This window comes from Onychostruthus taczanowskii, unplaced genomic scaffold, assembly GCF_017590055.1.
Source record: "Onychostruthus taczanowskii isolate IOZ18803 unplaced genomic scaffold, ASM1759005v1 scaffold207, whole genome shotgun sequence".
In the NCBI taxonomy this organism is placed as follows: Eukaryota; Metazoa; Chordata; class Aves; order Passeriformes; family Passeridae; genus Onychostruthus; species Onychostruthus taczanowskii.
This window is the reverse complement of record NW_024499318.1, coordinates 1-17,126: the sequence shown is the minus strand read 5'-3', so window position 1 is coordinate 17,126 and position 17,126 is coordinate 1. Positions and strand designations below refer to the sequence as shown.

Genomic DNA, 17,126 nt, shown 5'->3' with positions numbered 1-17,126 from the left:
GGAAACTGCTGACTAAACGTAGCGAATGAGGGTTTTGCCAGCTGAGAGCTGAGCTTTCCTGTCCCAGAAATCAGAGAAATGTAATAAATGAAAGAAAAATGCAATGAATGTAACCCGGAACTGAAAATTACTTTTTACTACAAGATTGTGGTAGCAAATTTCCAGTTTTCAGCACCTTAAAGCCTAATACTAAAAAAGCACAGGAAAGAAGAGCAAAAAATTTTGAGTGGAGCAATTCCTTGAGATTGCAGGGAATTTTGTGCTTGGCGTTGGCTCCAAAATGACAAGAAATTTCCTACAGAACGTCTGTACCTGCACATAGACACGAGTTTGTATTTATGTGTTATATAAATATATGCAGACACAGCAGTACCTATTAAATAAATAAATAAATAAATAAATAAATAAATACTTAATAACTATAAATTTAATATATATTCATATTCATATTCATATCCATATTCATATCTTATATATAAATCTACCTCTAAAGAAATATTTGGAGAAACATGCAGAGGAGAATAGAGCCAGTACATACCTCTGCTTCACAGAGAGAAGTTGAGACAAGAAGTCGAGAGGAGCGGATGACTTTTCGAAGTCGGGGGTCCGCTTTTATACCATCCAAAGTGTGTCATCCCACCCCTTATTCCGCCAACCTACGTCACAACCATTTTCATATTTTCTGTGCTTGGCGTCGCAACGCCAACTTAAACCCTTTAGAATTATAAATAAATAAATAAGCACTATAAATTTAATATATATTCATATTCATATTCATATCCATATTAATATTTTATATATACATCTACCTCTAAAGAAATATTTGGAGAAACATGCAGAGGAGAATAGAGCCAGTACATACCTCTGCTTCACAGAGAGAAGTTGAGACAAGAAGTCGAGAGGAGCGGATGACTTTTCGAAGTCGGGGGTCCGCTTTTATACCATCCAAAGTGTGTCATCCCACCCCTTATTCCGCCAACCTACGTCACAACCATTTTCATATTTTCCGTGCTTGGCGTCGCAACGCCAACCTAAACCCTTTAGAATTTCTTTAATCTTAAAGCATTTCTAGGGAAATTGCCCTGAATTCCTTGCAGCCAAATGGGAAGATAGTTGAGGAGATATTTATTAATTTGGGAAAATATTCAGATTATTAAGGCCGTGGCCTCGTAGGTGGTCCATCAGCTTGGCTTTGGCACCTCCCATGCCGCTCGTGGAGGATGAAGTGAGAGGTTTTGCTTTGGTGTGCTGAGGATTGAGGAGCCTCCACTCAGCATCTCCATGACTTTCCTGGTGGAGGTCTCTCACTGGGTTTGTACCCCAGCTTCTCCAACAACAACCCAAAGACATTTTCCAACCGCCTTGTGGGGGTTCGCAAATATTCCTTCCTATTTTAAGTGAATTTTTTGGGGTACATTTTGACTTTCATGGAAGAGCATCACCTTAATATGGCTCAGGAAGCACAGACCTTGAAGAGTGACCGTATTATTAAATCTGGAGGTGTCTTTCTGTGGCAAACTATTAATATTTAAATCCAGCAACACTTTGCAAATTGAAAACAATAATGAGTGTTTATGAAGTGCTTTGGTATTCAAAATTTGGAGGAAGCCTCAACATCCTGCTTGCTCATTATTACGCTTATTTTATATTCAAATTAATGCCAGAAATTAGGTGAAGGTCACCCAAGGAGCTCTGCCCTAAACTCCAGAGTTCCTCCCTATCGCAACTTCTACAGGTGGTGATTCTTTGTGGAAAAAATACCAGCAGGGTTCTTTAGTGTTCATTTAATACTCTTTTAGTGCTAATCCTGATAATTTCTTTATTTCCAGATCAAATTGAGGTTTGAATTCTCCACTTTGCTGGGCTGAACTGGGGTCAAACCTCCATGGAAATGCAGAAAATGCAGTTGGAATTTTGTTAAAAACATTCTTCCTGCTCCTGCAGCAGCATGGCTTTGATTCAGGAGCACTTTGGAATTGAGATTTATTTATAGTTCTGTTCCTTTTTCCTGAAGTGGATGAGGTTTAATGCAAAATCCCTACATTTACATTTCCTTTAGATAAAACCCCATGGTGCATCTTTCTACTGAACACAAATGCTTTCAAACCTGTGGGAAAGTTTTCCTTTTTTTACTGAAATTTTCTCTCTCTCCAATGACCTTGAGAAATCAGAAACGACTTTTCTATAATACAAAAAAAAATTTCGGATTTGACAATGGAGGCAATAAAATGGTATCAGGAATGTTGCTGGCCCAGAAAATGTTAAGATGAAAGAAACCTGTAATATATGGGACATACGGGAACACACTAATAATCCCAAACAATGAGGAAAATTACGTTAATTGAAGATATGACTTGTACAGGCAAATTTGTTTGCCAACCAGTAGGGTTCCAAACCTTTTGAATCCACAGGGCGTCTGAGATAAGCTAGGAGGGCAAAGCTGGAGTATAAAAAGGGCTTGGAGCTCAGGGCTCCTCATCAGCTCTCCTGCCTTCTCCTCCCGGTGAACTCGGTAAGCTTTTCCTCCTTTCTCCCCCTGGACTGGGAATTTTCCTTTCAGAATTTCTGTTGGGGTTGTGGCTCCTCTGAACTGTCAGGATTTGCTGTTCCTTTTACCTGGGCTTGCTGGGTTCAATTTTAAAGCTTTAAGTAGAACTTTCCTGGTCCTGTTGGTACCTGGGTTCCCTGATAAGGGATTTTCAGGACAGCAGAGGTAGGAAAGGGTTTTCCCACCATGACTCTTGGTGGGTTTTTTCCTTAAATCTCCTATTTTAAGCAGGATTTTGGCTCTGTCTGGCCACACAGATGTTCTCATGTGTGTCCACTCTCTGTGGTTTCTTCTGTGGGCTCTCAACATTTCCAGGTGAAAATTAAAATGGGTGGAAAGCACTGCAATGGGTCTTAGGGTGATGGACCCAAAACCTGAGGGGTGTTATCACAGGAAAATTCTGGGAAGACTTCCCTGATGGAGTCAGGAATGCAAAGCTCCATGAAAAGCTGATATCCTAAAAGAAAATTAGGGTTGCCAATTCCTAACAAGGTTCCCTTGGAAAAAACCCTGAAGCAGCGGCAAGGTTTTGATCTGTGGCCAGTGATTCCTTCATCAGGGGTTCCACCAATCCCAGGAGTACAGAAATAGTTTAATACTAATATATTGAATCTACATTAATATAGGATATAAAATAATTTAAAGGCAGTGGGTAGATGAGCAGATTAAACAGATGGGGCGTAAGGAGGAGCTGAGGTCATAGCTTTTCCTCTGCCCTTGTTCTCACGGGACCGGTGAGGAAGATTTCAGGCTCTGAGGTTCCTGCTACTCCTTGGAGTATTTACTACTCTTCCTTTCCTCCCCGTCGCAGGTTTTACCTCCATCTCCCAAAGATGACTTTCCTCCAAGGCCAGTGCGACGACGACTGCTACTCCTCCTGCAACTACGGGGGTCTCTACGGCTACCGGGGCTACGACTGTGGGAGCCCCTGCGGCTACCGGAGCTACGGGGGCCTCTACGGCTCCCGCGGCCTCTACGGCTTCGGGGACCGCTACGGCTACGGCAGCCTGTACGGCTACCGGGGCATCTTCGGCTCTGGGGACTGCTACGGCTCCGGGGGGCTCTATGGGGGCTACCGGGGCTTCTACGGCTCTGGGGACTGCTATGGATACCCCGGGTTCTACTCCAGCCGCTACGGGTACCCCTTCGGCTCCCGCTACGGCCAAAGGTTCGGCTTCGGGGGCTGCTACAGCTGCTAAAGCCAGAGGGAGCCACCCCGAAACCCAGCCCAGGTTTGGTGGGATCGATGGAGAGTCCAGCAGTGGAGACCATGGCTGGGCAGAGTTTTGGGGACAAGAGGCAAGGCCGGGGTGCTCTGAGAGCTCTGCGCTGCTGCTGAAGTGCTGGCAGTGATTCACCTTCATCCCGCTGCCCCAGCTCTCCTCTCGACCCAGACCTTCTCCTCAGTCCTCCAAACAAACCAAACTCCATGTTTTTGGCAGTGCTGTACAAAAAGTTCCTTCTGACTGGATGATGTGGGTGTCATGTGACTTTTGGGAGTGTGGTCTTTCCATTCTGTATCTCTTAAAAGTTATCTCTGCCTTTCATTCCTATTAAAGATTTTTTTCTGCATCAATTCAGCATTTCTGGGTTTATTTGTCATTTAAGTTTCACAAACAACTTGAAGTCTTTGGTATCCAAAATCTTGAGGAAGCCTCAGCACCCTGTCTGCTCTTTTTAATGCTTATTTTAAATTCAAATGAAAGCCAGAAATTGGGTGGAGGATGTACAAATATGAAATCCTTCACAGCAAAAGGATTGGGAGACAAAATTATGAACTCAATCCTGTGTCCAGTTCTGGGCCTCTGATGCCAAGATGGACATTGAGGGGCAGGAGTGTGACTGGATAAGGGAATGGAGCTGGATCAGCTGGAAAAGGGAATGGAGGATCCTGAGGGAGCTGGTGGGGCTCAGCCTGGAGAAAAGGGGGATCCACAGAGAATTTCTGGCTCTTCCAAGGGGAATTTTGGGATCTGATTCCAGGGAACAGGGACAAGACAAAAGGGTAAGGTGGTGGCTTTGTGTGGATGTTGTGTGGATGTTGACCTGGAAAACTCATACCACTCTCTTGATCTTCCACACAGAACAGAAGAAAATCCATTTGAGCTGAATAAAATCCATTTTTACGTGTGGAGTAACACACTAAATCCAAGGCCTAGAAGCCAGAAAATGGAGGGGGTGGGGGGAAATGGGGGAAAAAAAGCAAATACACCTAAAGACAAAAAAAAAAAAAAAACAAAACCAAAAAAACCAGTGGAAATGTCCTCATTCTTCCTGGGCAACCCCTTCCAAGATTTGACCAGGAAGAAATTTCTCCTCATGTCCAACCTGAGGCTCCCCTGGCACAGCTTGAGGCCTTGTGCTGTCTCTGTTCCCTGGGATCAGATCCCAAATCCCCCCTGGAAGAGCCCAAAATTCCCCCTGGATCCCCCTTTTCTTCAGGCTGAGCCTCCCTCGGGAATCTCCATTCCATTTTCCAGCTGCTCCAGACCAATTCCCTTCCCTGGACATTCTCCAGCCCCTCAATGCCCCCTTGCCAGGAAGGGCCCAGAGCTGGACACAGATTTGAGTCCAGGAAGTCCCTTCAGAATTCCACAGCTCCCAGAATATCCACCCAAACCAAGAAAACAACTGGATCTCCGGAGGTTGTTTTTTTTCAAATGCAGAAAGTATTTAATAGAACAAGAAAAAGAGCTGGCACAGATACAGAAAGATTATAGTTTTGGGATGCTGGAGGCAGCTCCAGGAGATGAGTCACTGCTCTCCAGAACATTCCTTTTTGCTGAAGTTGTGTTGTTCATCCTTCAGGTCCTTGTAAATGCAGATCAAAGGCGAGACAGCTGTAATGCTCCCTCACCCAGGGCTGCAGTGCCGTGCTGGAAGTGCTTATTGAAAATGCAGATGACACTAAATCTAATTTCACAGAGGTCCTCCAGCCCCATTGCAGCAGCTCCGAGAAGTTTCACATGAATTGCAGATCGCCCCTCCCGTTGCTGAAGGGGCCGTGGGAAGGTTTAAATGCAGAATATCAGGAGAGTTGAGAAAGGCAGGAAGAAGGAGACAGAGAGAACAACAAAACCAGAAACTCCAAGAGGTTTCAGAGCACAGCAAAGCCCCCACTCGTGGTCACTTCACCGTGGGGACTCCACACTTGTGCAAACATCAACAGCGGGCTCATCCGTTTGTCTTCCGTGGGCGCGGGTCCGTTCGAGGGGATTTTCCCCTGGAATCAGCAGCAGGGGTAGCAGCAGGAGTAGGAGCAGCACGACGGGTAGTAGTAGCGCGTGGTGCAGCTCCGGGAGGTGCAGCAGCTGCCGTAGGAGCGGCGGCAGCAGCTCAGCGTGCGGGAGATGCAGGGGTTGCAGCTGTAGGTGCGGGTGCAGGTGCGGTAGCAGGGGGAGCAGCACAGGGTGTAGCAGCGTGGGGAGTAGCAGCGTGGGGAGTAGCAGCGTGAGGAGTAGCAGCAGGACATCTTGGGGGGCGGGGGTGGAGGTGAGCCTGGGACAGGGTGGGAGAAAAAGGGAGAGAAAAAGGGTTTGTAAAGGCAGAGTCATGGTGTGGGCGAGTGCGGTTGGGTGGAAATGTTGGGTGAATCCCTCAGGTTTGCATGGAATTTTCATGTCATAGATTCCTAGAATCCCAAGATCCTAGAATTCCAGAACCTCAGGATCCCAGAATCCCAGGATCCCAGAACTCCAGGATCCCAGAATCCCAGGATTCCAGAACCCCAGGATCCCATGATAATTGAGGTTGTAGAAGACCTCCAAGACCGAGTCCAACCCCAGCCCAGAGCACTGAGTGCCACGTCCAGTCCTTGGGATGGGGACTCCAAACCTCCCTTCCAAATCCTGAAAACCCTTTCCAAGAAAAGAAAATCTTCCTGAAGAAGGGATTTGTGTGGTGTCCCAAGACAGGCAGCTGAGGTAAATCCCATCTCAGTGAAGGAGTCCCAGTGTCTGACTCGAATCCCTCCCAGCGTTTTCTGGAGTTCTTGGAAACGCACAACTCAAGGAGTTCATTAAGTCTCCAGCCTCCCTGTCTGCTTTTAATCTTGGCACATAAACAATACCTTCTCCTAGGCAACACCGGCTTTGTTAGTGCCAGTTCTAGCAAGGACACTCTGCTGGACAGAGAAGGTTTAAACCCTGCAGCTCAGAGCTGCCCCAGGGACTCCAGTGGGACAGAAACAATTCCTGGGACTTTTCCATATTCCCCATTGCAACATCCTGCCACAAAGAGCCATTTCCTCCTTGCACAACCACTCTGCCTGGGCCTGAAAATTCCAGGTGTCACCACTGGAAAAAGAGAAACCCGGAACTTCTAACTCAGCTTCCCATTTTTTCCCGTTCCATGGGAATGCATTGATCCCCCCAGATTAAAAGCATCCAGCAGAAAACACCCATGAGCAAAGGATTTCCCCCCAAATTCAAGGATTCTCCAGGAGAATGGGAGCTGGACTTACCGAGTTCAGATTCCATGGGAATGTCCATGCATTGATCCCCCCAGATTAAAAGCATCCAGCAGAAAACACCCATGAGCAAAGGATTTCACCCCAAATTCAAGGATTCTCCAGGAGAATGGGAGCTGGACTTACCGAGTTCAGTGGGAAGAGCAAACCAAGAGGAGCCGTGTGAGGAGTGCCGGGGTTGGGAGCATTTTTATATTCCCATTGTGGAGGTCGGAGCAGTTCCCCGAGAGCTCCCCTTAGTCACGGGACAAATTTGGGAAGTACATCAGCAGCCCAATTGCTATAATTGTTTCCCTCCGCATTTAGGACAATTTTGGAATTCCTGGGGCTGGGCACTGTGATTACAGCCCGGGAGATTCTTTCATCTCCAGGCTTTCCAGGACAGAGGGATTTCTGGGAAAGCACCTGGAGGACAACTGGGAATGTGGCTGGAGGCTACACAGAAGAGCTCCAGCCCCAATTCCTGGTCAGCTGGGAGTCCGTGGATTGGTTCTTTACCTCGTGGCCCCACCAGGGAGGTGGGCACTGCACATTTTGGTGACGTAAAACAGCCGGGGAGCTGAGGAGAATTACCCCGAGCACTCCGGGATTTCCGTCACAATTAATGACAGGGGTTCCATTGATTCTTTCAGGTTCTTCTCCTGCCTATAATTTGTCCTAGGAGAGGTGCAGGCCAAGGCACAGGATCAATTAAAGCAGCATCTGAGAAATGTGGTTAATTTTTATGGTGTGAGGGTTTCGGATTTTTAAAAATTTTTTTCCTAGATGAAATTATTGGAAAAACTCGCTTGAGCCGCGTCATGTGATATCATTCACGTGTCTGATATTTATGGGGTTTATATATGGGATCCATGGGCATGAGCTGGCCAGAATCCCTCCCTGTCCTGGGCTGCATCCATGGGCAGCGGGGTCAGGAAGGAGCTTCTCCTGCTCTGCTCTCTCTGATGGGATCCCACCAGGAATTCTGTGCCGGGTTCTGTTGTCCCCAACATAAAAGGGACCTGGAATTGTTGGAGCAAGCCCAGAGGAGACCACGAAGTTGATAAAGGGACTGGAACCCCTCCTCAATGGATCCCGGCTGGAATGTTGGGAATGTTGAGCCTGTGGAGACCCCAGAGCCCCTCCAGGATCTGCAGGGGCTCCAGGGAAGCTGGAGAGGGAATTTTCCCCAGGAACTGCAGGGACAGGATGCAGGGAATAGGGTCAGGAGGGGAATTTGGGTGGGATTTTGGGAAGGAATTGTTCCCTGTGAGGGTCCCAGGTTATTCCGTGGATTTCCCATCCTGGGAGTGTCCAAAACCAGTCTGGACAGGGCTTGGAGCAACCTGGGACAGTGGGATATGTGGTCCTTCCAGCCCAACCCATTCCATGGTTCCATATCCATAATAATGAGCCAAATATCTTCTCTTTTACCTTAAAAAAAAAAAAAAAAAAAAAAACTTTTGGGGTCCTCCTCAGCTTTAGGGATGAAATCCAGGTCTCCAAAACTCATAGGAGTTAAAATTATCAAATTATTTTCCTGCCTTAAGTGGGCTGGCGAGAACAAAGGGTTGGACATTCCCGTTGGGAGGGATTTTCCTGAGGCAGGAATCGCTCCCCGACCTGCTGTGGTGGCATTTTCCAGCAGGATCTCTGTCACTCTGCTCCAGGGGACAGCAGGAATTATAAATAAATATAAATAGTTTAAAGAAAGAAAAACCTCCCTTGCCCCCCCGGGCTCCCTTCCCCGCTCTGCTTGTGATACTCGAGGAATTTAAACCAGGAGGGTTGAAACAATCCAAACATTGCCAAAGGAACTCTAATGACTGTTTTGGGAGGACACTGATACCAGAAATTCTGATGAGGCTCAGCACTTCCTAATGTCTGTCATTATCCTCATTTAATATGCAAATGAGGCTTGGCTCACTGCGGGGGAGGGTCATGCAGGGAGGTATTTGCTGAATTTTAAAAAAAGCCTCTTGATTTGTGCTGGGAAGGCTGAAAATCGGCGTTAATAAGATTTGCTGCAAAATAATTGTGTCATTTTAACTCCTATAAATTCCCTTGTCGCTTCTGAAATCCGGATTTCGTCACTAAAGATGAGGAGGAGCCAAAAAGGTTTTTAAGACAAAAAAAGGTGGGTTTTTTTATGTTGCCAGGTTGAGCTGAGAATAGATTAATTACCCCTGATGGAGAGGAAACCAATTATTTTAATTGAAGGTGTGACATGGGCAAATAAATTTAATTTTGTTGCTGTTTACATTGGTCAGATAATTTCTGAGTGACCAAAGCGCCTCCCAAAGGGCCGAGGGACACTGAAAGGCCAGGAATTGCCCTGGGAAGTTCAGCAAATGCAGGACATTTTCCAAAGTCCCTTCAATGATCCAAATTGATGCAAAATTTGGGTGTCCCGAACCTTGAAATGGCAAAATTCCTGCAGAAGCAGGAATTCACTTCTGTGGCTAAAAACACAGGGAAGAACTCAAGAAAGAGTTTGGTCATTAGATGGAAATCTAATTTATAGAACCTTTAGTTAATTAGAGAAAGATGGAGTGAAATTCTAGGGGAATAATAAATGGAGGCATTTAATGAAGAGCTCTGATTCATGGGACGGGTTAAAACCTGCCCATCCCCAGGAAACTTCAGTGCTTTTATTTTTATTTTTTTTTAATATTCCATAAAAAATTTAAGTCCGAACATTTTGAAAAAATGCATTTTGAAAATACAAATAAATTCCAATTGCTTTCAGGCTCTGCAACAGGAAAGTTTATTTCCTACTCCAGCAGCCCTTTGCTCCTTTTAAACTTTTAAACCAAATTCATGCCTAAACCAGAGCAAGTTTAAATAAGAAATTAATCCCTTCATCTGATGAGTTTGCACTTCCTGACCAGCGGAGGGAAACGCTGATTTGCATTTTTAGTCTGTTTTATCAGATCTGAACTCCCGTGGAAAAAGGAAAAGCTGGAATTCCAGGATCCCGGAGGTTGGAAAAGCCTCCAGGATCAAATCCAAGCTGTGCCCGGTCACCTGGAATTCCAGGAATTCCTCGGACACCTCCAGGGATGGGGATCCAACCCTTCCTGAGCCCCTTCCCGAGGCCTGGCTGCCCTTTCCAGGAGGAATTTTCCCAAATTTCCCACCCTGACACAGCTCAAAGGGGAGCAGAGCCAGAGCTCCTGTCAGGGATTTGGGGATTTCGGGATTTGGGGATTTGTGGGAGAGGTTTTACAGCAACTTCTGAGAGCCAGAGGGAAGTTTGAGAAGAGGATCCATGTTCACCCCTGAAAGAATTTCCTACCAAGGTCCATGACACAGAAACCAAGAAAGAAAAAGGGAGAAATAAGAGAAACCTGCAGCTGCCTGTTCCATTGAATGCTTTGTTTGTCTCTGGTGACCAGTAAGTGTAAATTTATGAGTTTTGTATGAATGTATAGAAAGCATTCATGCTAGAGTAAAAACAGTTTGAAGCCTTCTGAAAATGGAGTGTTGTTTTGTATTTTATCTCTGTCTCAGCTACAACAGGGATTTGGGGATTTGGGGGTTTGAGGATTTGGGGGTTTGGGGATTTGGGGAGGGAATTCCGCCTCCCAGCTGCACTCCCTATGTGTGTCATGTAAATAATTAGAAAAGTCAAATATAATATTAAAAAGAACATTAAAACACAACCCAAGGCAGCGGTGTGATGCAAGATCTTTTAATGAGAGTAAGAAGTTACAGTTTGTAGTAGCACAGGAGGCTTCACACCATCATACACCGAGGAGTAGCTACACCCCCGAGCAGAGTTTAGGGAGTAAAGTTGGTGTAGGAGAGGAGCAGAGCTGTCAGCACAGCCAGACGTGGCTCCAACTCCTCACAACAAACAAAAACCTCATCCCGAAAGACTGAGAAGGAGCAGCAAAAAAAGCGAATTAATCAGAACAACAGCGGACATGGGAGAGATCCCAAACCCTCAGGGATCTGCAGCCGCCTCCAGCGGAGCTGAGGGGGCGCAAAATCCACCCAGGAGCAAAATCCACCTAGGAGCAAAATCCACCCAGGAGCAAAATCAATCCGCCCAGGAGCCTTCAGGGCGGATTTTGGGGTTTTTGGGGCTCAGCACTGGTAGCAGGGGTAGCAGCTGCCGTAGGAGTATCTCTGGAAGTAGCGGGAGGAGTAGGGCGAGCAGTAGCGGGAGCTGAAGGTCGGGCAGCACTCGCGGTAGCCACAGAGCCTCCCGTAGTAGCCCTGGTAGCCGCAGGGGCTGCCGCAGTCGTAGCTGCGGGAGCCGAAGATGCTGCCGTAGCTGCAGGGGGAGTAGCAGGGATCCTCACACTGCCGCTGGTAGCAGAAAGTCATCTTGGGGGCTGGAGGGGGCGAGGCTGCGAGGGAGGAAAAGAGAAATGGGGGAGTTGGGGAATGGGTTGGGTTGGGTTGGGTTGGGTTTGGTTGGGTTGGGTTGAGTTTGGTTTGGTTGGGTTGGGGTGGGTTGAGTTGGGTTTGGTTGGGTTGGGTTGAGTTGGGTTGGGTTGGGTTGGGTTGGGTTGGGTTGGAATTAAAGCTCGTCTGTTCCACCCCTGAGTGGGCGGCGACACCGTCCTCCAGCCCAGGGGGCTCCAAGCTGGCTTTTGATGCTTCCAGACATGAGGAATCCTTGGAATATCCCAAATTTAGGGCCTCCCTGCCCTCCTAGGGCTCCCATCTGGAGCAGTTGGAAAGGCGAGCTCAGAGATGGACCCAGCGGGAATTTGCTGCTTTTGGGAGCCCCGTGGGAGGATGGAAAACAGCGAGAGGAACCCAAGGGAGCCTCTCCATCCAAGGCCACCCTCTGCGGGAAGAACCTTGCCCTGATGTTCCACCTAAACCTCCCTGGCACAATTCACAATAAATCCTGAAATAACCCATAATATCCTCAAAGAAAGTATTTCTCATAGGGCATGGTTAGAGAAGCCAAATTTATACATTTACTACATGTAGAAATTAATAATTATATATATATATATATATACACATAATACGAAATGGGGTATTAACCCATATTATATATATATGATTTCATGGCCATGCTGTCCGGGGTATTTGTTAAAAATGGGGTATTAACCCATATTTTATATATATATATATAATTCTAAATATAATTCGAAATCTATTTTTAAATCTATTTTTATGCACGGCCACGAAATCACTTCTAAAACACAATTTTAAACCTTAACTTCCACCCTTAACCTGCTAAGGCAAAAGCCAGCAGCAAAGCCCCTTAAGCCCGACTTACCACGCTGAGCAAGAGCTGAGGCTGAAGGCGCGAGTGCAGAGCCGTGGCTTTGTCTCCCTTTTATACATTTATCTGCCCCAGCCAGTGGGGCTTTAAACTCCTTCTCATCGCGCCCCAAACTCGCCCCGCACGTCATTCCGCAGCTGATGGGGTTGTTTTCCTCACTTTGGGATCCTTACTCAGCTCCCAGGGCTGCCACAGGGATGACTTCGCGCCGCTCTTTCCTTTCATGTCCAGACTTCCCGGCTCAATTACAAACGGGGAATGAGGGTGGCGAAATCTGAGTTACAGCAGGAAAAGGAAGGAAGGATATTGAGAGCAGAATTAATGGATGCTCGCAATCCCAATTTGGGATGAATGGACAAATGGCAACACGTGAAACCTGCAATGACCCTGGGTTCATTTAGGGAGAAGGAATTTCAATTGGTTTTCAAAATGAAAATATCTGGAAATAATTTATTGTTTGGGTCTATTTCAAAACAGCGTTCTTAGGCCAGAATATTTATATTCTTTTTATTTATATTTTTTAAAATTATTATTAAGTAATTCGACCCATCTTCGACAAACTCCAAAGTTGTAGAAAGAAATGGGGATCCTTCTCTGTGTAAGACTGGAAATACATTTGAATAAAACCAGACATCAATGACTTCAATGAACCTCAGAGCAGGTAGGATTCCCCAAAGAATCTAAATTATTTCAAGCAGAACTAACCATGTTTGAAATCTCCAGGTTTATTTTACGATATTTGAAATCTCCAGGCGTGTTTTACGAAATCCACTCAGGAACTGAATTTCCTGCAGAGCCAGCCCAAGCAAGGCGAATTTCACTGGCTCCAAAAAGATCTGCTCAGTGTTTGTTTGCCCTTAGATCACAAAATGATTCGCTCGGAGATTCCTGACAAGGACAAAGATAAAAAAACCCCCAGGGATTTATCTCTGCAACGACCACAGTTTTCCCGAAAAATCCCCCAAATTCTAAATATGGTTTAATGTAAATCCTTCTTCATATTGTTGAGGTGTTTAATTCGCCCTAATGAAGGTGAATAATGCCGGGGTGACCTTCACCTCCAAACCCTGTTTTTCTGTTTACTCCCATCCCGAGGGAGGATAATGACAGGCAGCACGTCAGGAGTTCTGGGCCTTTCTCTAAATTTGGAATATCAAAGCCTTCATTAAGACTTATTAAATATTTTCGGGCACAAAGAGATTTATTATTTCAATATTAACCTTGAATACGCCCCGGTCTTATGTAACACCCTCTCCAAAAACGTGCATTGGGGTGTCCTGTTTCCTGCCTTTATTAAAGTTCTAATTTATACCTTTGGAATTGGGTCTCCGGGAGATTATTTTTCCCCCTCTAAAAATAGATCCTGGACATGCCAATTCAATGTTTGTAGGCCAATTTTCTGGCTGAATCAATATTTCCTGGCTGAATCAATATTTTCTGGCCGAATCAATATTTTCTGGCTGAATCAATAATATCCCCTCGCCCGGCGGCTTCAAATCACAGAGACGCTTCCGAAATCACAGGAAATGTTGGGAGGGATCGGCAGGGATGCTCCAGCGTCATTAGGAATTATGAAATTCAGCAAAAGCACAGGTTGTGCGTGCTTTCCACGATTATTCTAGGAGGTGGGGGGGAAAAAAAGCACAACAAAGCACATTCAGTCTCCCAAAGCTGCCGCGTTGGGAATTCCGCGGGACTTTGCTGATCCCGAGGAGTCGCCGCTGTCCCAAAAAGCGCAAATTCAGCGCGATGATGGCGAGGCTTTAATTGCGCTGAGTGGCTTTGGGATGAAAGGGACGGGCGGAGCCTCCCGGTGACGGTGCCGGACCCTGGGGAGCATCGGGATATCGATGAGGGGAGGAAAAGGGGCCGGGAATTGGGGCTGAGCCAGGCGCGTGTGGGGTGCGCGGGGCGGGACCGGGAGCTCCATAAAAGCCCCGCATCCCTGCGGAGGAACCATTCCCTCCTCCTGCCTTCTCCTCCTTGCAGCCCAGGGTAAGTGGGAACAGAGCTGGGAAATTCAGAGGATGATGAAGGGACGGATTTGGGGCTGTTCCCCCTCCTTTTTTTCCCCCGCTAATCTACACATGGTGCCGCCAAGAACAGAGGTTGTGACTTAGGAGTTATCCCTGTGCAAAACAATCTTTCCTCCCTGGATTTGGAATATCTGAGTGTTCGAAACAGCCTCAGCCCCGCAAGGATCCCCTTTTCCCTTAACGCCTTTGTCGCAGCGCAGCTCTGAGGAATTTCCAGCCCTGCTTTGGCTCGGGGTCGCGGCTCACAGCCCCCTTTTTCAGCGGGGCTGTGTGAGACAGCTCAGGATGGAGGATTAGTGGGTAGAACTGGCCCTAAATTTGGGATGAGGGCACTGGGCAGCGCTTTTCCGCCTCTCCCTTCCCTGCAGCGCTCACTCGGGGTTTACTCGCTGTCGGGACTCACCTCAAGGGTTTTTTTTTTCCCTCCCTCGCAGCCTCGCCTCCCTCCAGCCCCAAGATGACTTTCTGCTACCAGCGGCAGTGTGAGGATCCCTGCTACTCCCCCTGCAGCTACGGCAGCATCTTCGGCTCCCGCAGCTACGACTGCGGCAGCCCCTGCGGCTACCAGGGCTACTACGGGAGGCTCTGTGGCTACCGCGAGTGCTGCCCGACCTTCAGCCCCCGCTACTGCTCGCCCTACTCCTCCCGCTACTTCCAGAGATACTCCTACGGCAGCTGCTACCCCTGCTACCAGTGCTGAGCCCCAAAAACCCCAAAATCTGCCCTGAAGGCTCCTGGGCGGATTGATTTTGCTCCTGGGTGGATTTTGCTCCGGCTCAGCTCGGGGTTTCCCCTAAAGTTTCTCGGATTTTCCTCCAAAACGCTTTCCCCCTCTTTTTTCTCTCCCTGGGTTTGGTGGTGTTAAGGAAACTGGGTTTAGTGTTTGTTGCAAATCGCTCATTTATGGCTCTTTCCCAGCTCCTAGTGAAACCTATGAGCGTGCCTGTCCTAGGGATGAATTTCTGACTTCACTGCTTTTGAAACAGTGCCAAAAAAACCCCAAAATCATCCAATCAGCTTCGTTTTACCAGACTGGAAACAAATGGGAAAGTCTGGAAACGGAAAATCGACCACTAAATTTGTACCAATGAAACCGGGAGATTTTCTGCACATATAAATTCCTAAATTCTTTCTGCTCTCTCTGCTATTTTAAACTTTGATTGTGAGCTTTACTCTCATTAAAAACATTGCAGCATCACGAAATGGCCCTGGTTTGCTTTTTCTGGCATTCTGCTTTTTCTGAACACAGATTTTTGTCCCAGCTCGGTGTTTTAGGGGGGTCACACCACACCCTGGGGCCTTTTTGAAACTCCTTCCAAGCTCAGCTGGACCCGCGCATTTTGCAAACCAACAGCGATGCAAAATCACTCAGAAAATTAATTCCAAATCCCGAATTTCCTAGGAGATATTTGGAATTATTCCTTTAAATTTGCTTTTGCGTCCCAGCGGGTGTGCAGGCATTGGACACTGTAAATCACTGAGGCACGGACCGGCTGCTAATTAACTAAATTTTGGGGGATAACAGCCAAGGCCTGGAGGAAACCCTTCTTTCTGCCGTGTTTTTTTGCTGGTCTAGCCAGGGATTTTCCCATCTTTCCGACTGGAGAGACCCGATTTGTTACACAGCAGAAAAATTCAATTTCCAGAGCAGAAAATTCCACTTTCCCTCCACTCCAGGCTCCCTTGGAATGACACTGGAAATGTGAAGTTCCCAGGTTGTTCCACCGCGTCCTGGGGAGGAGGAGCGACTCCAATTATTCATCACAGAAGTGTCTCAAAGTCTGGACACAAAAGAGCTTGGAAAGCTCAATTAAACCCTCGAACCCTCATTGTGAGCGTAATTGCAGCCCTTTGAACAGGCAGAGGCAATCCCGGCATCCCAGAATCCCAAAATTTGGGTGGGAAGAGACCTCTGGAGACACCCCAGGGCACAGTCCTGCCAAAGGAACAGAGCTAGATTGGCCTCAGTGCAAAATATGAGCGCTAAAACCTTTCCCAGTAAAGCTGGGGGTTAAAACCTTTCCCAGTAAAGCTAGGGGTTGTGTTTCCAGCAAACTTCACGCTGGAAATTATGATTTTTAAAGATTCCTAAGGTTTTTGATGAATTTTGATGAATTTATTCGTTCAGAAGCCCAGCTCAAGTCTCTGTATCCTGGTCTCTAAATTCAGCTGCACCTGGTCATAGTTTTAATCTTTTCTTTATTTATCTCTAATCAATTAAATCTGGGGAGTTACAGACAAAATCCCAAATAAAAACGGGAAAGCTTTCTGTGTCTCGGAACGCACAAGTGAGACCGCGTGAGAATAAAATAAATTCTTCTGTCTCAGCCCCGATTTAGCTACTTTAACAGGGGTCCGGTTAAAGAAAGAGTTAAAATTCATGGAATTTTAACAAATATTTTGCTCACTCCAAGAAGTCTAAAGATAAAACTGGCAATAAATCCAGATTTGGAGGATGAGGAGACAAAGCAGTTCATTGCCGTGGCTGCTTGTGCAGAGCCACACTTGAATGGAAACTTCCAAAGGCATAAAATAAATTCTGACTAAAGCAAACATCGAACTGCCTCAACTCGTGCCTTTGAAGTGACTCTTTTTCAATAATGAAGCAGCTGAGAAGAGAATTGTGCTTTAAATAGATTAATAACAGCTCATAAATATATAAAACAGCGTCTGAGAGCTGCTTTGTACTGCCGAAATTAACACTGTGGAGAAAAGTGAAGGCATTGTAACTTTTTGCTGAAGGACCACAAAGGAATAAATAAATGAATTAATTGATGCTTTTCCCTTCAAGCCTTGGAATAGGGATAATGACCCTTTTCCATCCTCTGCGTGGTGCAACAC

The 17,126-nt window shown here is 46.6% G+C and overlaps 1 protein-coding gene across 1 annotated transcript; it reads left to right on the top strand.

The window, feature by feature from the left end:
- Positions 1-3,381: 3,381 nt before the first annotated feature.
- Positions 3,382-3,747, top strand: LOC121335658 (keratin-associated protein 6-1-like). The gene has a single exon (XM_041404015.1). It carries the CDS (start codon positions 3,382-3,384, stop codon positions 3,745-3,747), a length of 366 nt encoding a protein of 121 aa, XP_041259949.1.
- Positions 3,748-17,126: the final 13,379 nt, after the last annotated feature.

Excerpts from the sequence above, each read along its gene's own strand:
- LOC121335658 (XM_041404015.1), top strand. The coding sequence starts at position 3,382 with ATGACTTTCCTCCAAGGCCAGTGCGACGACGACTGCTACTCCTCCTGC.